Source organism: Bison bison, unplaced genomic scaffold (assembly GCF_000754665.1).
Source record: "Bison bison bison isolate TAMUID 2011002044 unplaced genomic scaffold, Bison_UMD1.0 scf7180017864304, whole genome shotgun sequence".
Classification (NCBI taxonomy): domain Eukaryota; kingdom Metazoa; phylum Chordata; class Mammalia; order Artiodactyla; family Bovidae; genus Bison; species Bison bison.
Window position 1 is genome coordinate 14,587,707 of NW_011494876.1, and position 19,935 is coordinate 14,607,641.

Consider the following 19,935-nt stretch of genomic DNA (forward strand, 5'->3'; position numbering starts at 1 on the left):
ATTTCACTTTCACAGCATCATCTTTTAGGCCTTGAAACAGCTCAGCTGGAATTCCATCACCTCCACTAGCTTTGTTCGTAGTGATGCTTCCTAAGGCCCACTTGACTTCACATTCCAGGATGTCTGGCTCTAGGTGAGTGATCACACCATTGTGATTATCTGGGTCATGAAGATCTTTTTTGTATAGTTCTTCTGTGTATTCTTGCCACCTCTTCTTAGTATCTTCTGCTTCTGTAGGTCCATACAATTTCTGTCCTTTATTGTGCCCATCTTTGCATGAAATGTTCCTTTGGTATCTCTAATTTTCTTGAAGAGTCTTTCCTATTTTATTACTTTCCTCTATTTCTTTGCATTGATCATTGAGGAACTAATACTTCCAAATAACCCAAGATCGGGGGAAACAGATGAAACAAGACTATACCTGTATTCAGAAAGAAAGTAGCAGGAAGAAAATTACAAAGAACAGCGGAAAACATACTTTAAGAGCAAAAGCAAAAGTTGATTCTTTGAAGCATAAATGCTATTTCATCAGAGAGCCACCATCGCCACAACCACCACACTGGCTAAAGCAGACCCTTCCTGCCCACCCCTGGGGCTTACTCCCTTTTCTTATTGTTTACAAGGTTCTTACCCAGATCTGAAGTTAGTAACCATTCAACCTTAACCTGTCTCTCCTTTTAGACTGTTGCTCCTTGAAGGCTGGGATTCTGTCCATCTCATTCTCTAACGTATCCTTCAAGCCTAAAAAAATGCCAGCTGCCCAACAGACGCTCAATAAATGTATGCTGAATTTTTAAAAATGAGCCTGTTTTTACTAAAAAAAAAAAAAAAAAAAAAACCTACTAGAGAAAAATACACATGAATAAAAAAATCCACTGAAGTACATTAGTTCCTATTCAGTATGTTTATGTCCCATATCTTCAATACATCATCATTTACAAGCACATATTGAAGTTCTCTATAGACTGAGCTTTCCCTGACTCAATAAATGTCAAGAAAAGCCAATGTATTTGCCAATAAATGTTAAAAAGTTAAAAACTTACACAAACCAGTATGTGATTCACTTTTAAAATAATCATGGAAGCCAGTTTAAGGGGGGAAAATTTCTCATCCTAGTTGCTCCTTGGGAAGAAATAAATCTTCATAGCATTGATGCTAAAAGGAACTAGAGGATTCTAAATTAAACATCTTTTAAAGTGATGTCTGAGATCAAAGGGACCGATATCACTCTCACTCACTCATGAGAGACAACCTAAGGCATGAAGAAAAGAAACGGCCAGCCTTTCCACTGGGCTCTCACAGGGGAAGAGGACAACTGCTCCTCATTGCAAAAGATACCAGGACTGCACAGCAGTTCTCAGTCTCAGCACTGTGGACATCTGGGGACAGATAATCCTTTGTTGTTGGAGGCTCTCTTGTGCATTGTTAGGAATGTTCAGCAATATTCCTACCACCTCCATCCACTAGATTCTAGTGGCACCTTCCCAGTTGTGACAACCACAAAACATTGCCAACTGTCTCCTAGAAGGCTAAATCACTCCCTGTAGAGAAGCACTGCTTTTAGCACAAAGTCAAATCACTAAAGCAACAGTTATTTGTAAGCACAACGACACCTCTTTTCAACCCATCTGAAATTCTAGCCCTGTGCTCCTGACAGATTTGATTTTGACCCTACTCAGCATGATGAGGAAAATTTTGGGCCATCTCTGCAACCACAGGAAAGAATTACCAAATTCTCAGCAAATCAGTCACAAAGCAGGTACTTCTGAGCAAAGGCAGAGAGAACAGTAAAGCGAAAACCATTTGGAATGCTAGTTGAGTTTCTGAATAAGATATAGAGAGTTAATGAGAAAACATAAAGTGAATACTTGGCTTTACTAAAATCTTACAGACAAGGTAATGTCTAGAATAATTTCACAAAATCAGAATTTTAAAAATCTAAATTAAACCCAAGGATGCTGATGGAAACCACATTCTGATCTTTAAAATTTGCCTCTCCTATGTCTTCTCACTTTTACACTCATGAAATAAAAGACTATCAAACAATATGAAAGACTGCTTAAACAGACTACAATAAAATACAGAATTTTTTTCTAACAACAAAGAGCACTGTGAGCAATGTTGAGATAAGTCACAGACCAGATGCTATTGACAACATAAATATCAGTATATCCAGAATACTTACACTAACACTTAAACATGAAAAGCATCATTACCACAGTCAAAACTGGCATCATTACTTCAGAAATCTGAGCTGACTCTTGAACTATTCCCCCGCTTTCTGCAAGCACTCAACTTCATTATTCCATATTCCAAGAAAACATCGACTAACATTCTATGGCCTTATGCCAAACATGAATGCTGAATCACGTACTCAGCTTGACTTCCCCCATTCCTTCCATCCCCCAGAATTCCAAGAGCAACCCCACACCCAGCCACCATCACACATTAAGAAGAGAAACCCTGCTGCTGCCCGAGGAACAGAAGGTGGAGAGAGAGCCAACTCCTGTCTGGAAATGGCTGCCATTCCTGAGGAGCCACACACCACCCGAGGCAGCAGGTGGACTGGCAAGCGGTAGCCTGCAGCCAGCTTCCTGAGGAGACAGCCGTTCCTTCCAGACTCTGCCAAAGGCCTCAAGAGACAACAGGCTAGTCACTCTTTCCTCTAGAGTTCTCCAAGAGCCTCTCAACTCTCTAGTAACAATTAAAAAAAGAAATGAGATAGGCATTAAAAAGAGAATGAAATTTTGCCATTTGCAACAACATGCATGGACCTGGAGGGTATCATGCTTAGTGAAATAAGACAGACAGAGAAACACTCATACTGTATGTTATCACTAATATGTGGAATCTAAAAAATAAAACAAACTAGTAATTTAACAAAAAAGAAACAAACTCACAGATACAGGAAACAAACCAGTGGTTACTAGTAGGGAGAGAGGAGGAGGTGGGGGCAAGATAGGGGTAGGGAATTAGGAGGTACCAGTCACTATGGAGAATCCCAGGGACAGGGGAGCCTGGTGGGCTGCCGTCTATGGGGTCGCACAGAGTTGGACACAACTGAAGTGACTTAGCAGCAGCAGCAGTAGCAGTCACTATGTATAAAATAAATAAGCTACAAAGATATATGGTACAGTACAGGGAATACAGGCAATATTTTATAACTATAAATGGAGTATAATCTATAAAATTTTTGAGTCACTATGTTATATACCTGAAACTAACATAATATTGTAAATCAACTACATCCCTGTCTGAAAAAAAAAAAAAAATTAGCTGGGGATATGAATGGGAAAACAGAGGCAATAAATTTTTTTTTTGCTTGTTTCCCAAAGTATGAGCAATCCAAACATAGGAAAAATAAAAAGAGAATTAAAGACTCAAGCAAATTACCCCTGGAAACTTAAGAATCACTAAACGGCCAGTGCTTTCTCCACCTGCATTCAGCACTATGGGGGAGTAAAGTGGATCCGCATGCTGCAACTGCTTGATAGGTGTCAGAGCTGGAGTTGGTTCAAGAGCCATGTCAATCCATGCCAGGCTCCCTGCTCTTCTGGACAGCTCCAACTCGCAGTCTCTCTCAGGGAGGCTAGCCGACAATCTCCTGGCATCTCCAGTGAACCTGAGGGCTGAGAGTTAACAAGACCTCTGCCCCTACAAAGTGAGGATTTAGGGAGAATAAAGAAAACAAGCCTGCCTGCAACTCTGGGGGACTGTAGTCCTTCCCTCTGGAGTTCAGGCAGGTAAAGCCCCGCATTTTCCTCTGGGAAATCCATTTTGAATGGTGACAGAAGCACAAAACAACACACAAATCTTCCTATATGTGCAAACTCCACTAGGGCCCCCTGAAAGAGTACCCACAACGAACAAGAGGAAAATAGGGCATATCTGCTGTTCCTTTTAAGAAGGAATGGGCAAAGAGTAACACCAACAGCTCAAATTCTGCTACTTTTATTTGAGAGAGGACTTAGGTACACACACTAAGGTGATCATCTTCCGAAATTTGTTACTGTTGTATCTGTTAAGAGAGTAGAAGACAGTAAAACTGGTCCTATGAACAAACAAAAGCTTTCCTTGATGAGAGTACAGTGGAAAGGCGGGGGCGAAATCCACATAACTCAGTTTATCTTTTCATTCTACTGATGAATGCTTTGAAGTACTGAGGCATGACCACAACACACACACACACACACACACACACACACACACTTCCCAGAAGGATTCAGTAGTTGAGAAAGGGCCAGTCTTCCACAAGCAGAGCATCAGACATCATGCTGGCAAAGCACAGCAGGCAAGAGAGAAGTAAAGTACCTTTACAAACTCCCAAAATTAGAGAATACTGCTCCAGCACAGATTTCCTCCACAAAATGCATTCACATATAATTGAAACAGTGAAACGATTTCCATCAGGCTCTTAATAATGATAAGAATTTCTGATTTGAGAGCAGAATACAAGGTAGGTTGAAGAGTGGATGCTGTGGAGGGCAGGGCTCACCTATCAGTTCCCATGCCCCAGAGAGCAGCATTGAAACGCATGCCTTGGCAAAAGAATAAACTACTGCATGTCACTGAGCTCCTGGACTGTCTCATTAGCTTAAACCTTAAATGTTAACTCTATGAATGCAAAAGGCCGGACAGTAAACTCAGACAGGTAAAGCACTTTCTGACCACATTAGAAATAAGATAAATCTTAAAAAAAAAAAAAAAAAAACTTTCCTTAGGGTCACAGAAAATAAAAGACAATATGCATCTACCTGGGAGCACGCTGACGCTTTGCTTCCTGACTAAAAGACCAGCTGGAACATAAGTACAACCTCTCTAAGCTGGAGGAGCACTCGCCAGTGGCTCTCCCAGGATCTTTCACTCCACAGGGGAAACACTCCATACATCTCTACCATATATGATCACTGACGACGATAAAACCTCTCCTCCCCTCATCTTCAAACACAAATTCTGTGCCTAAAGAAGTTACCTATCTTTATATCCCACTTGGCTTCCCTCCATACCGTTGTACTCCTTGGTCTGGATTCTGACACCAGACTCCAAAGGGTCTCCCTGCCTCTGATTACTCCCTCTTCGATCCACACCACAAAAAGAGCTTTCTGAATCTGACCATGTCACAGTCTCCACCCACCCAGGATCTCCTAAAATACCTTAAAGCTGCCCCTTCTACCCATAGGATATAGTCTAAAACACTTAAGGCCTTCCCTGATTGCTAGCATCCAGCCTTCCTTCCGACCACCGGGTACTTCCCTCCAACGCCTGTACCCACACACCCTCCACTGCCTACTCTCTAGCCTCAGCTCTCGAGGTCTCAGGCCTTGGCTGAGGCTGTGTCCCTCTTTCCCTACCTCTTCATCTAACAGTTTTGTGTTAGACTCTAATAACTTACTTCTTTCTAACCCATAGCCTCTTTTGGGTCCCCACTTAAAGGTCAGCCTCCAGAACGCCTTCTCTAGGTTTCTTCCTTTTTATTTCAGCATGTGCCCAACTGCTAAGCTGTAGTGTCTGTCAACATAGCTGCAGAGAGAAAGTTAATAGCCGCTGCTGTCTCTCTTGGTAAGCTGCTCAGGGAACTTCATTTAAGCCTGGCACATTCTGTTTCTGTATTCTAAACTGGACCAAAGATTCTCTGAAGACTTCACGAGATGATTCAAAAAATGCTGAAAAACCTTCTCTTCCAGAAGGTTGCTGGGTAACTCTGAAGTCGGGGCAGGCACGGTAGTGGGGAATAACTGTAGTCCCAGCACAGGTCTGTGGTGAGTCTGCTAAATATGCACCCCACCCCATGCCCCGTCATGCCCAAGTCCATCTAAAACGGCGCTGGTCACTAGCTCTGCTCCCAGAAGCACTGGAGCCCAGCCTATCTGCAATGCTTGTTATCTTTTGGCTAGATTTATTCATGTTACCAATATTACTCATTCAGTCCTCAAAACGGTAAATACAAGACACTACAAGTATTCCCATTGTACAGATGAAAAAAACGTCCTTCACAAAGCTATTAGTTTGAACTCAGGTGGCTGATCTGGCTCCAGAGTCCTTGCTCTTAGCCACCACCCTGCACAATTTCTCCTGTACTCCCATTCCCCTTAAAGTTATAAAGGAAGAAAACAGAGTTCAGAAAGAGTCACATATGTACTGTGCCTTGATTTACAACAAAGAATAAAACAAAACTCTAATGCAGAGTAGCTCAATTAACCATATTGGTGGGGGATGGGGGGAATGAAGCTTGACCCTAACTCACACCACACAGAAATCAATTCCAGATGTATCCGAGACCTAAATGTGACGGTAAAACATGAAACATCTAGAAGACAACAGGAGAATATCTTCATGACCTTGGGGTAGACAACTATTTCTTATACAAGGCACAAAACAAAAAGAGGAAAAAATGATAAATTTGACTTCATTAAAATTAAAGCATCTATAGATCAAAAATTAAAAAAAGATTATGACTGTAAAAAATACACAACTAAGAGACTGAAAAATCAAGCAATATAAATGGGAAAGGTGTGTCACATATATATTATCAAAAAGACATCCAGAAATAAAAAATTCCTATAAACCAACTAAGAAATTTATGAAAGAAAGAAAAATGGTAGAAAACATGGGTTCGGGCACTTTACAAAAGTGAAAATGATCGTGAGCATGTGGAAAAGAGCTCAACACCTGAAGTAATTCAGTTCAGTTCAGTCGCTCAGTCGTGTCCGACTCTTTGTGACCCCATGAACCGCAGCACGCCAGGCTTCCCTGTCCATCACCAACTCCTGGAGTTCACCCAAACTCATGTGCATCAAGTTGGTGACGCCATCCAGCCATCTCATCCTCCTCCTCCTCCTGCCCCCAATCCCTCCCAGCATCAGGGTCTTTTCCAATGAGTCAACTCTTCACATGAGGTGGCTAAAGTATTGGTGTTTCTGCCTCAGCATCAGTCCTTCCAATGAACACCCAGGACTGGTCTCCTTTAGGATGGAGGAAAATGCAAATTAAAACCACAATCAGATACCAATCCCCCCCAACCCCTTGGATTGCGGGAAGGAATGTTAAAGGCCCTACAAAATCACTCTGAACAACAGGGTCAAGGTCTGACATGTTTTCCTGATGTAGGTTTACGAAACAGACCCGCCCCCAGCACACTCAAACTCTCTGCCCCTTGGTGTCCCTAAGCCTAGCACACAGAAAGGAAGGATAGGAACAAGTACCAAAATCAGCACTGCTCCATTTCTAACACGGAGGTCATCTAAATACTGACATAAGCTATGCTGAAAAATCAGTCCAACAACAGATATTCAAGTTTTCTCCAAAGAAAGTGACACGTTTCTGGGGAAGAAAAGGAAGACAGAAATACAGAATACAAAGATCTGGCTTGAGGGACTTCCCTGGAGGTCCAGTGGTTGGGACTTGGTGGTTCCACTGCAGAGGGTGAAGGTTTGATTCCTGGATCTGGGAACTAAAATCCCACAGGCCGTGTACCACAGCCAAAAAAAAAAAAGATCTGGCTTGAATCCGTAATTTAAGGAATGCTGCTCGTCATCTATGTTGAGAACAAAACGCTGAAATGCAATAGAATATTCTATTAACACTGTCTTGTCTGTCTTGGTGCATTCAGTTGCATGGTCTAATTGCTTCCAAGGTCTGATTCACAGCCCTTTTCTCTGTTTCAGTGATTCCTCTTTGTTCCTAAAAACATGCCTTCCCTTCCTGGTCTTCGTCCAGAACAAGAGAACAACATATCTAGAATTCAGGTTGCAAACTTTTCATTTTGTGGAAGAGAACTCAAAGGCTCAGCAAGGACTTTCCCAGGATCACAGAAGTGTAGCTGAAGACTGCTCCTCTCTATCACACACTGGAGTGCTGGGGCAAAGGCTTTCCCAGGCCACAGCAACAGCTTTAGCCAGTATGGACTGCCACCTATCTCTCCTGCACCATCAGTTTCTCCCTCCCACCCTGATCAGTCCCACTGGCAAAAAGAAAGTTCAAAAGATAAAACCTGTTCTCCCCCTATTCTGATTGGAGCCCCTATCACTGCACTGAAATTGATCATTTTGGGCACAAGGACCCCCACACTGCTAAATCCAATGTCAATTCTTAGTCCTCATACTACTAGGACTGTTGGTTGGCTTATCTAACACAACTGATCACTTCCTCCTTGAAATGACTTTTTTTCCTATCTGGATCCCGTAAAATCTTCTCTTGGGTGTTCTACTACCTCAGTGGCCATTTCTCTTCAGTCTTCTCTCCTTAATCATCCTCATTCCCTCCTCACTTCTGCTGTCAACTGCTTAGTCGTTCAGACCATTTCTCCTGTTCCTGGAATAATCTTATCCTGTCCTGTGATTTAGGCACCATGCATTGGAGGAGGAAATGGCAACCCACTCCAGTGTTCTTGCCTGGAGAATCCCAGGGACGGCGGGGCCTGGTAGGCTGCGGTCTATGGGGTCGCACAGAGTCGGACACGACTGAAGCGACTTAGCAGCAGCAGCAGCATATACAGACATGTCCCATTTTTTTTTTTAACGTAGAGTTCTCCTCTGAATTTCAACTCAGTAGTCTAACTGCCCTGTGGACATTTCAACTTGGAGGCATAAGACATGTCAAACTTGTTTCTCCAAAACCAAACTCCTGTCTGTCTCCAATCTGTGCCTCGCCCCTGATCTTCCTAACCTTAGAAAATGGCATCTTAAAGTTGTTCAATAAAAACTCAGAATCCATCCTTTTCTTCCCTGTTACTCTGACACAATCTGTATCTATTTCATTAACCAATTCTCTTGGCTCTATCTTCAAAAACATACCGAGAATGCAACTACTTCTACCAACTGCACCAAGCCATCATCCTTCCTGCCTTGAATTCTGATATATCTTCCTAACTGGTCTCCCTGATTTTGCCCTCATCTCCCTAACGGTCTGTTCCGTACATATCAACCAGAGTGATCTTTCCTCTGTTCAAACCCTGCAATGGCTCCCATCTCACAGAATAAGGCCCCACACATAAGCCTCCCTCATTATTAATCCTCCCCAACACAGTGGTACCTGTTACTATGAATGAACCTACACTGACACATCAGTATCACCCAGAGTCCAGAGTTTACACTAGGGTTCACTCTTGATGTTGGACAAATATATAATGACATGCATCCACCATGGAAGGCCATATAGAGCAGTTTTACTGCCCTAAAAATCCTCTGTGCTCCACAGATTCATCCCTCCTCTCCCTCAAACCTCTGGTAACAACTGATCTTTTTACTTTTATTTTTTAAAATAAAAGCTTAGAAAAGTAAAAATGAAACACCATGGAATTTTGAAACAATCCTGGTTTTGAAAAATTTTAAATAGCACATGCAAAAAAGAATGCAATGGGATTCCAGCTTTGTAGAAATATACATCTGAAGAGAAAAATAACTGAAAAATAAGACATCAATTCTCTTGCTATCTCTGGCTGATAGAATTCTGTGTGATTTTTATATTCTTTATAATGTTCTATATTTCCAAAATTTAATTAATAGGTGCATATGACTAATAATCAGAAATTTATTGTTAAATAGTAAACTCAACAAGCAGTTGGGCATCACAGATTTTGAAATAGTATCCAAACTCCAGACACACTCTTTGAAGAAGGATCTAGGATATGAGGCAATCACAGGGTTCATAACATTTACTTAAAACTATTCTTAGAAGAGAAAGAAAACTAGGCTCAAAATAGGGATGTCTAAAGTGACAGAAAGGCCATAATAAACAGTGAAAACTACAACCTCTATAACCTATGCTCCTTGTGAAGGGCCCTGGGGGCTTCCACAGGAGGGAGAAAACATTGGCTAGGATTCCCATTAGACTGCTGCGACTATTCCTCCCAAGTGACATTCTTCATGACACAAAAGCCGCCCACTCTGATCGTAGTTTAAAACTCTGGAGGTTCCTGACACTTCTTCCACTTCCAGCTGCAAGACTCCTCCTGCAGACTGCTGGTGCTTACTGATACACTTGGGATTCACAGTGTGAGTCTGAAATAGCAGCTGTCAGAACTCAAGCAAATAGACCCAGGGCTCCAGGTATATCTCGAACCACCACCACTGGCCTTACATGCTCAAGCCCCTACCTAGCTCACCCCAGACCACTCTGCCCTTTGCTCCCTGTCCTCTAGCCACCAAGGCTTCCATCTTCCTGAGTCTAAACAAGCAGAGCTGTTCCCACCCCAGGGCATTTGCCCTGGCCCTATGCCTAGGACACTTTACCCCTGATTCTTTATACTGCAAGCAAAGAGGACAAATAGAAGCGGGTAAGAGAAACAGCACAAGTCAAACTCCCTGCAGGAGACTACAAGACGCAGGGGTTGAGAAGGAGATCCGCTTTCCTTATTCAGGGGTCCAAGGTGAAGGGGGTCACAGTTGGCATCTAGGGGGCTAGCTTTCTGTCAATGAGGTGGCTATGAAGCAGGTTCTGGAAGGCACTAAGCATGTCACACCCCTAGCTGCTGTGCAAGGAAACTAGTGTCCTGATGCACCATGGAAAACAGACAAGAACAGAATGAAATGGGGCAGGGGGGAGGCCTGTGTTCTAAAGAGATATGCCCATCAAATCAGTCTGTGTCCAGATCCTAACTCACTTAAATAAACCAGGACTTCTCCAAGTTTTCTGCTGAGGAGTCCTGAATTCCCACAGAAAATGTTCTTATCCCTTAGGGCACCATCCAAAGCATTCAAACTCCACTCTCAAATTTATTTGAAGAAAATCTAATTTTATCTTAAAACTTCATGTGAATACTGATTTCTATGCCCAAACTTTCATTATATAGAAAAATTTTTTTTCAATCCATACCAAAGTACTGAACCCCCAAGCCCTGACACTTCTCCACTAACTTCCCAATAAAACTGACACTCCAACAAGGTCTGTCACGTTTATAGTGAAGCTCCATAAACTCCGAGTATCCCTTCCACAACCTAAGGAACCAAGTTTGGAAATAAAACTCCTTGGTAAGCAATCATTCCTAGAATAGCCAGTAAATGGTTTAAGCCTGTAGTTTTTGACTGGGGCTTGGGTTTTACAATGAAATTCCTATTAAAAAAAAAAAAAACCCTACTGTTGTCTTAGCTGAACAAGGCTGTTCACAACATGGGCCAAACAGCTCGGATGAGCAGAGGGCTCTCAGAAGAAAAGGGTGGTGGAGGCCCCAGTTCTCCTACCAGAAAACCGAGAGAGAAAATAGCAGAGAAACCAGCACAACTAATGAAGTAAAAAAATACTAGAGGGAAAGAAATGGGGCATCTGGTTTTTCCTTGTAATAAATACTCCATAAGAATAAGGGTAACCTAAATGGACTGGTGGGGGAGGGGAATCTCATTATTCACTACGATTGTTATACACCTGGAGAACAACTGAAATTTTGGAGGGAAACCAAGAATTGAATCCAGATGAATATTAATAAGAAATACATGAAGTTTTTATTAAACGAACATATTAAATTCTAAGAATCTCCCCCACCCCCCAACCTTTACTGTACATTTAGGCCCAGGTTTCCTGCTGTTTTTCTCTCCTGTCTCCCTGCTGCAAGGAGATAAGAAACTACCTTGGGGAAATGATATTAAGATTTTTACCATTTGCACAGACAGACCCTTGGAATTATTCCTTGGTCTAGATACTCTATTACCTACAGTTGCCAAGTACACAAAAGGAAGAATCTATTGTAGGCCTAAAGGGTGGAGTGACATTGAGAAAGACAAATCAACCAGCAAATCAACCAGCAAAACACAGGTAAATGAAAATACATCATGTATCACCCATCCCACACTCTCACATCAAATGCAACACACATTAAGTAGTAATTGAAAACAAACTTTTTTTGTAAAGGCCAGATAATTCTAGGAGTTTTCTTCATCTAAATATTTCTAAGCACCCTACCTGGATCAAGAGATTAGAGCTCACGCTCAGCTAGAAGAAAATGCTGAGCCAAAAAACCACTGCACAAGGAAAGCCAATTTCCAGACAGAGCAGGTGTTGAACCTCTGCCTCTAATAATGACAGACCCCAAAAGAGCTGACCTCTAACTTTCCCCATCATTCCAAAACAATATACAAAAGAAAAACAGGAATGACACGCCAAAACGTCTCACAACATGCCACAGGTCCCCTCACCTGTTATGAACAAAAGGCACTATCTTCTTCCCCACTGTTTTGAAGACAAAATCATGAAACTGTTCCCCAATAGCCAAAGCCACCATGTTCTATCATAGCCAGTTCTCAGACTAATGTCTCACGAGTCAGCTTTGGAAGGTCAGTATCAAGGGGTAGACAATGCTCCAACTTAATGTAGCAAAGCTAAAAATATCTCTTAACTCCCCCATTCACTCACTATTCTGTTCCTTCCATCTTTGCAAAGGTTTCATTATCCTCCCAGGCTTTACTTAGTCCATCTTCAATCTGCCCCACATAGCCAATAAGTCACCAAGTCGTATAAATCCCACTGCAACAAATCTTTGTATTCCTCATGTGCAGATCAACTGACTCAAAGTTCAAACCCTCACTGACCCTTCCCATAAAGCTCCATCATAGACCTAATTGGTTTTCTTGATCTGCAGGCCATCTCTGTTGTATACTGCTAGAATAACATTCCTAAAATAAAAGGTCTAATGGATGCTCCCCCAGTAAAACCCTCCATCAGTCCCATGTTGCCTCTAAAACAAATTCTAGATTCCTTCATGATCTGACCACAGGTCATCACTCCAGGCTCACTCTGGTCATCCTCTTAAAGTGCTCAGTTCTACACCAAGTAAGATAGCTCATCATTCCTACCACATGCCATGCTTTCCCTTTATTCATGCCATTACTCCTAATTGTCCTCTCATCTCTGATCAACAATATCACCAACTTCTTCCCTCAAAGCACTCATTAAGAAAGAACGCAAACATATCACAGGCAGGGAATTAGATGAATCTATGGTCTCAGAAGCAGCATGGGTTTGAAATAGGAGTACCACCTTGGAAACCAAAGGCCCAGCTTTGCCATTTTCTTACTAAGTTACACTGAGCAAGGCACTTCCCTTTCTGAGCCTCAGTTTTCTCATCTGTAAAATGCACACACCCTACTTAACACACAGGATTACTAAAATAATCGAGCAAGACAAAACATTTCAAAATGCTTCTGAGGGGATGGAACTTCCTAAAGTAGTCCTTAGAAATTTAGTTTTAAGTGCTACTAGGAAAAAAATGCTTAAATGAGCTAAGCATAATCTTAAGAAGCTTGAAAGTAATGCAAAATAAACCACAAAGATGTAGGAGAATATTCTAAAGTAGAAATTACAAAGAAAACAAACATAATATAGAGGATCATCAAAGCCAGAAGGCAGTTCTTTGAAAAGGTTAGTAGGAGAGTTCAGATGTTTGTGTCAACTGTAAGGAAGCACTGTCAAAGTGAAACACTTCAAATAGAAAGGGCTGTAGTAACAATTTCCTTTCTGAAAGGGTATCTCAGCTGCAGCACTACTGGCATTTGGGGCCAGATAACAGTGTGGCAGGGAGCTGCTCTATGCAGTGCAGGATGGTCAGCAGGATGGCTTATTTCTACCCACAAGAGGCCAGTGGCATTCCTCCCCCACTCCCAGAAGTCATGACAACCAAAAATGTCTTCAGACTTTGTAACCTGTCCCCTGGGAGGTAAAATCAACCCAGGTTGAGAAAAACTGTTCTAAGAAAACAAAAGGGCCACATCACACTACACGAGCTAAGACTAGACTATTCATAGCTATTCCTAATTTTAGAATAGCTGGCTGCTCTGCCCATTAGAACTGCAGGATAACCAGCAAACCAAGGCAGCAAAGGCAAGACTGAAGAAAATAGGCAGGTCTTGGATGTTTCAGCACATCTGCACAGTGTTCAAGATGTTCGGGTCCTCAAGAGAGGACCAGAAAGCTGTAAGAACTGAAACAGCAGCAGAGATGCCACAAGTAGCAGAAGTATCATTTTTATTTCAGGGGAGCAGGGGTAGGGGGTGGGAGGGTAGGGTTGTAGTGTTCTAACACTATAGTGAAACATAAAAATTGTGCTTGCGAGGAACTCCGCTCAATTGTATGTGGCAGCCTGGATGGGAGAGGGGTCTGGGGGAAAATGGATACATGTATATGTATGGCTGGGTCCCTTCCATGTTCACTTGAAACTATCACAACATTGTTAATCGGCTGTACCCCAATACAAAACAAAAATTAAAAAAAAAAAAAGCGCTTGAATCAAATTCCAAGAAGTAAGATACCCTAACGGGGCCAAAGGAGACAGTACCTATGGAAACTTTTTCTTACTCACTCTGAAATTCATAAGCAATAAAAGGAAATCATTTCAAAATTTTAAAAAGTTATCTCATCAATAAATACATTTTCTTTTTTAAAAACTCCAATACAATAAGTACATTATTCTGAGACAAATCACAAATTCTTGCCACTTTTAAATAAATAATAGTAAAGTTCTCAAATTTATACCATACAATTCTTGAATAATTAAGAATCTGACCAGGAGAAAAGAATCCAAGAAGCCAAGGGGGAAAACAGTGTGTATATATCCATTATAGTCACCTGCAGCATCTAAAACCCAGTCTAAACCTGATGAGAGTTCTAGAGGTGCCTGCACACATAATTTTGAGAAACCAAATGATATAAAAGCAAAAAGTGATGCAGATACCTAGGGATTCTAACACCATCTTAAGAACCATGAGAGGCAAGCAAAACAGTCTAATGGGATACCCACACATCACTATCCTCCGTTACTGCTCCTCATTCCACTTCATGGACAGGAACTATACAACTAGTGGTGGGAGGCCCCAGTGGACAGGCTAGCAGTGGACAGCAAACGATGCTGTCCGGGTGAGGGCAGGGAGTAATGGTAATTCGCCTGCCAGAAGTAAACTGGAAATGGGGCAGAGACTTCTCGATAGTTTACATGAAAGAAAATTGGTCCCTGAACCGTATGGCAGCTGTTAGGATGATTGAGAACTAAAGACATTAACATCAACAAAGAAAAAGGAGAGATGTTTATTCTCCTGGAATCTGGAGGATGACAGGAGTGCATCTTCACCAGGCTCCAGCAGGTCCAAGGAATGACAATCTACTGCAATTTCAGGTATAAAACTGAATACTGGTGTGTTATAAAAAGGCAAATTTTATTCCTAGGATAACAGGAAGCTTACAAACGACTAAATCCTGTGCCATGAAAGGCTAGAATTAATTGAGAAGCTGGTCAGATGACCTAACACTAGACTAATGATGAAAGGAAAAAGTCTACTGCCACTTCAACAAGTTGGGAATAGGCGCTCCCGGTGATGTGACTTGGGTGGCGGAGTGGCGGGCCTGCTACTGGAAAGGAGCGGAGCTCCTGGGAAGATATCCCCTGCACCCGGCCACCCTGAGGAAGTCGTGTCGGTGTTGCCGGCACTCCCAGGAGCCCTGGCCTCTGAGTCAGATATAGCCGAGCAGAATAGGAGGGCTCTAACGCCAGGAGGACTGCGGTGATGGTGTGTGAGGACTGATTCCCAGAGCCTTGCCTGACCTCTGACCCATCAGCATGGGGAGGATTGGCATCTCCTGTCTTTTTCCCGCTTCCTGGCATTTCAGCATCTCTCCAGTGGGGTGTCCCCGAATTCTGAATACCAACTTACGCCAAATTATCGTCATCAGCCTTCTGACTGCTGCTGTCTCACTTTTATACTTTTCTGTTGTCATAATCCGAAATAAGTATGGACGGCTCTCCAAAGACAAGAAGTTTCAAAGGTACTTGGCATGAGTTACTGACATTGAAGCTACAGACACCAATAACCCCAGCGTGACTATGGCATCGTGGTGGACTGTGGGAGCAGCGGGTCTCGGATATTTGTCTATTGCTGGCCATGGCACAACGGCAATCCTCACGATCTGTTGGATATCAGGCAAATGAGGGATAAAAACCGAAAGCCTGTGGTCATGAAAATAAAACCCGGTATGTAAACAATAAATATCTGCTTGGTAACCAAAAAAAAAAAAAAAAAAAAGTTGGGAATAAAGAAAGGGTGAGCCAAGCAAACCAAACAGGAGTCCAGCAGGGGTCTAGCAGCTACACAGGGGCAGTTCTCTCCCCACTGGAGCAATTTATAGTTGCCTGAAGTGGCTGAGAGGTAGACCAACACTGCAGGAGACGGGGTAAGCTTTCTGGAGTTGTGAACCCATCTAAGAACCTCTCCCCAAATAATGTCCTCATGTTCACAGAAGCAGAATTGTGAATGTAACTGAGGAAACTCACAGGCCACTCACAGTTATCCCCTGATGGGTCTGTGGTCACCAGACCACAAAGGCTCACCACAGGAACTCTGCCACTGACTCGCTCCACGACTCGAACAAGTATGCTCCACTCTCAAATGTGTGGACCTAAGTGTGCACATGGCCAAAGATGAGGTGCGGGCTAAAGGTCCCTTCAGCACCACAGTGAAGCTTACACAGAGGAACAATTCATTTCCCAGGGAAGAGCATATGGGTTCACTGTCGCTGTGTTTTAGACTTTGCCTTCTCACGATGGATGACCTGAGAAATCCAACCACAAACACCAAGCAGTCTCAGCAAAAATTTTAATAGAGGAAAGGGAAGCAACCTCTGTTGCTCACGAGAGTCACTCACCATCCAGCAGGTCTTCCCCATCATCCCTGCCATGCTCCTCCACTGCCACCTCCTCCTCCTCCTCCTCCTCCTCTTCCGCATCCTCCAGCTCCACGTCTGGGTCCAGGTCTGGATCGCTCCCTGAGGCGGATTCGTCTGACATGGCTCCCAGAGGTCCTCAGTGGACATTACCGTCTCATGGTCCACTGCAGGGGTCCTGGGAGGAGGACAAGAAGCAAGAGAATCACTAAAGGCTTCACTTTAGGAACACACATTTTTCAAAGAGAAAATGTCAAGGATGAATACCCTGGTTAGGTATGGAGCTAAGCATACCTAAAATCTCAACCTTTCCCACAAGGACACTGGCCCTAAGACATATTGTGGTGACTCTCTGCCCAGCTCAAACCTCTCTTACCTGCTTGTTTGGTCCCTTTAAGGTATTTTCTTGTCCAAACACCCTATACACTTCAGAATCTCCATTGGTTCATTCCTTCATGCATTAACTGCTTCCTAAGCACCAAGTCAAGGCTATGGTTTTTCCAGTGGTCATGTATGGATGTGAGAGTTGGACTATAAAGAAAGCTGAGTGCCAAAGAATTGATGCTTTTGAACTGTGGTGTTGAAGAAGACTCTTGAGAGTCCCCTGGACTGCAAGGAGATCCAACCAGTCCATCCTAAAGGAAATCAGTCCTGAATGTTCACTGGAAGGATTGATGCTGAAGCTGAAACTCCAATACTTTGGCCATCTGATGCGAAGAGCTGACTCATCTGAAAAGACCCTGATGCTGGGAAAGATTGAGGGCAGGGGGAGAAGGGGACAACAGAGGATGAGATGGTTGGATGGCATCACCAACTCAATGGACATGAGTTTGGGTAAACTCTGGGAGTTGGTGATGGACAGGGAGGCCTGGCGTGCTGTGGTTCATGGGGTTGCAAAGAGTCGGACACGACTGAGCGACTGAACTGAACTGAGCACCAACTCTTTACATCTCTGTAGATAATATACATGCGTATATAATCGCAGGCACTCAGGCTTCGGGGACACAGTACAAAGTAGAGAAAAGTACGTCAGAAAGTGGTATGTGCCAGAAGCTGTTATCTTATATAGTGTGGCGGGGCTGAGGGTGGGGAATGGGGACAGGAAAGTTCTCACTGAGCAGAAGCCAGAAGGAACAGAGAGCCACACAGACATCTGGAGGGACTGTGCGCAGGCAGAGTGAGCAGCAAAGGCGAGGTCCTGGAGGAACTGGGAGTGCTCAGGGAATAAGGAGTAGGCCCTATCTTGGAGCACGACAAGGAAGATGGTCCATCCTCCCATCACCTGAATAAAATGCTTAGAGGCAACTGACTACTGATCACACTGTCACTCCTCCCGAGTAGGTAGGGAGCCTCAGAACGCCCGCGCCCACAGCGCAGCTCTCAGGCTCTGCCCTAGCTCGAGGCCCAGGTCCAGCTCCATTTCTTCCAAGAAGCCTTTGTCCACTGCCCCAGTCTTCTGGGATCACGTTTCCTCTTCTGAACTCCAGCAGCCATGCTGACCAGGCTGACCTTCACTGAAGGCTTCATATGAGTTACTTGGCAAAGTGTTTGCCTTCTTTGGTTTCTCACCTCCTGACCCAACAGTAAGCCCCCAGTGGATTTAGCTGGGAACTGTTTCTTTGTATCCTAGAGCTAGAAGCATGTCCTACTCAAATCATTCCTATTCACATTCACGCTCTCGGGCCAATCTGCTTGCTCTATTATATTTAGTATGTGTCCGGCATTGCGCGTGTTTGTCCACCTCTCTCTCCATTTTACTATTAGCAAAAGTCCTTTCTTCTTGAGTGAAAAGAAAAAAACAGGATAAAGAGAAAGCTAGCTGTTTTGTGATACAGCAAATACAACAAAATATTAATGTGAAGATTCACCAGTTCTTTCCATTTTTTGGTATATTTCAAATTTTTTATTACAAAATGTAGGGAAGAGGGGAACAAAGATAAATAATCTTTCATAAGACAAACAGCTGTAGACAACCACATCCAGAACGGGTCATCCTAAAATTCCTCCCACTTCCCAAAATTAAAAAAAAAAAGAAAAGAAACACAAGTATCTTAATTATTCAACACAAATACTATTCTAGACCTGGAATCTCTTAAAGTTCAGACACAATTTGAAACAGAACTTCTATGTTCTCCCGACTAGAAACAGAAACAAAACAAAGCAAACTGATCCTTTAGAATTTTGGAAAACCAGAATTTAAGACTGCTCAGTTAAAAAGCACAGGAATAATGAGCGTGTGCATCCTAACGGGTCACATACTTAGCCTCTGAAGACAACAAAAGCAAAGAGCAGCTGTGGATGGTTTAGTAATAGAATTCAAATTTTTGCATTAATAACACACTTGCAAAAACATTTACAAAGGGCATTAAAGTACAGGGAAGAAAAGTGACCCACAAATACGCATTAATATAACTAATGCTGAGCTACCATTCACTGACAAGGCAAATTCCAAGTCTCTGAGGGAAATCTATGTCTTTAGTTCATTAGGTTTTAAAAAGGAAGTAGTAAACCAATCAAATATCAGCAGGTTTAGAAGTGAAATTTATTTCTGAATATTAATATAATGATAATTCATTAGCAATTACTCTGTTTGGAAGTCAACGTTCATAATCAGCATAAACCCCATTTCCTTCTACACTGCTTGAGTAAGTTATTTTGCTGTGTGCCTGGCTGATTATGGAGTGGCTTTTAGAGAACAATTTTTAATCAGCAGGTACCTTTAGGTAATCTGAATTTCTGGCATTTTACAGAAGAAATTGTGTGGTGATGGAAAAATGACAATCACTTAGAGGTTAGCAATAACAATGAAAAGCTTCCTGCAAACCCAGTTAACAAACATCTTTAAAACCATCTCAAAAAAAAAAAAACCATCTCAGCCCCAAGCTCCTGACAGACAGAAGCAAACATCAACTAAACATTCAACCACCACATACGTTGTTAAGACTACGAAATACATTGGTCCAGCCCCCTTCTTAAAACTGTTTTAAAAAAGAAGACACTTTTAAAATAGAACCCAGCCCATCAGATGCCCATATCAGAGAAGAAACTGGAAAGTAATGGCTTTCTTGTTGCTGCTGCTGCTGCTAAGTTGCTTCAGTCGTGTCCAACTCTGTGCGACCCCATAGATGGCAGCCCACCAGGCTCCCCCGTCCCTGGGATTCTCCAGGCAAGAACACTGGAGTGGGTTGCCATTTCCTTCTCCAGTGCATGAAAGTGAAAAGTGAAAGTGAAGTTGCTCAGTTGTGTCTGACTCCCAGCGACCCCATGAACTGCAGCCCACCAGGCTCCTCCATCCCTGTC

General features: G+C 42.8%; 1 protein-coding gene across 2 annotated transcripts in view; it reads right to left on the bottom strand.

The window, feature by feature from the left end:
* Positions 1 to 19,935, bottom strand: part of RAD54L2 (RAD54-like 2 (S. cerevisiae)) — an 87,057-nt gene that overhangs the window by 31,991 nt on the left and 35,131 nt on the right. The window contains exon 2 of one of the 2 annotated variants that reach the window (XM_010851786.1): positions 16,618 to 16,813. In XM_010851786.1, the coding sequence (XP_010850088.1) occupies positions 16,618 to 16,759 (142 nt within the window). In that variant the 5' untranslated portion in view covers positions 16,760 to 16,813. Of the gene's footprint in view, positions 1 to 16,617; positions 17,152 to 19,935 lie in introns of those variants that run through there. The other variant, XM_010851785.1, reaches the window with a different exon arrangement.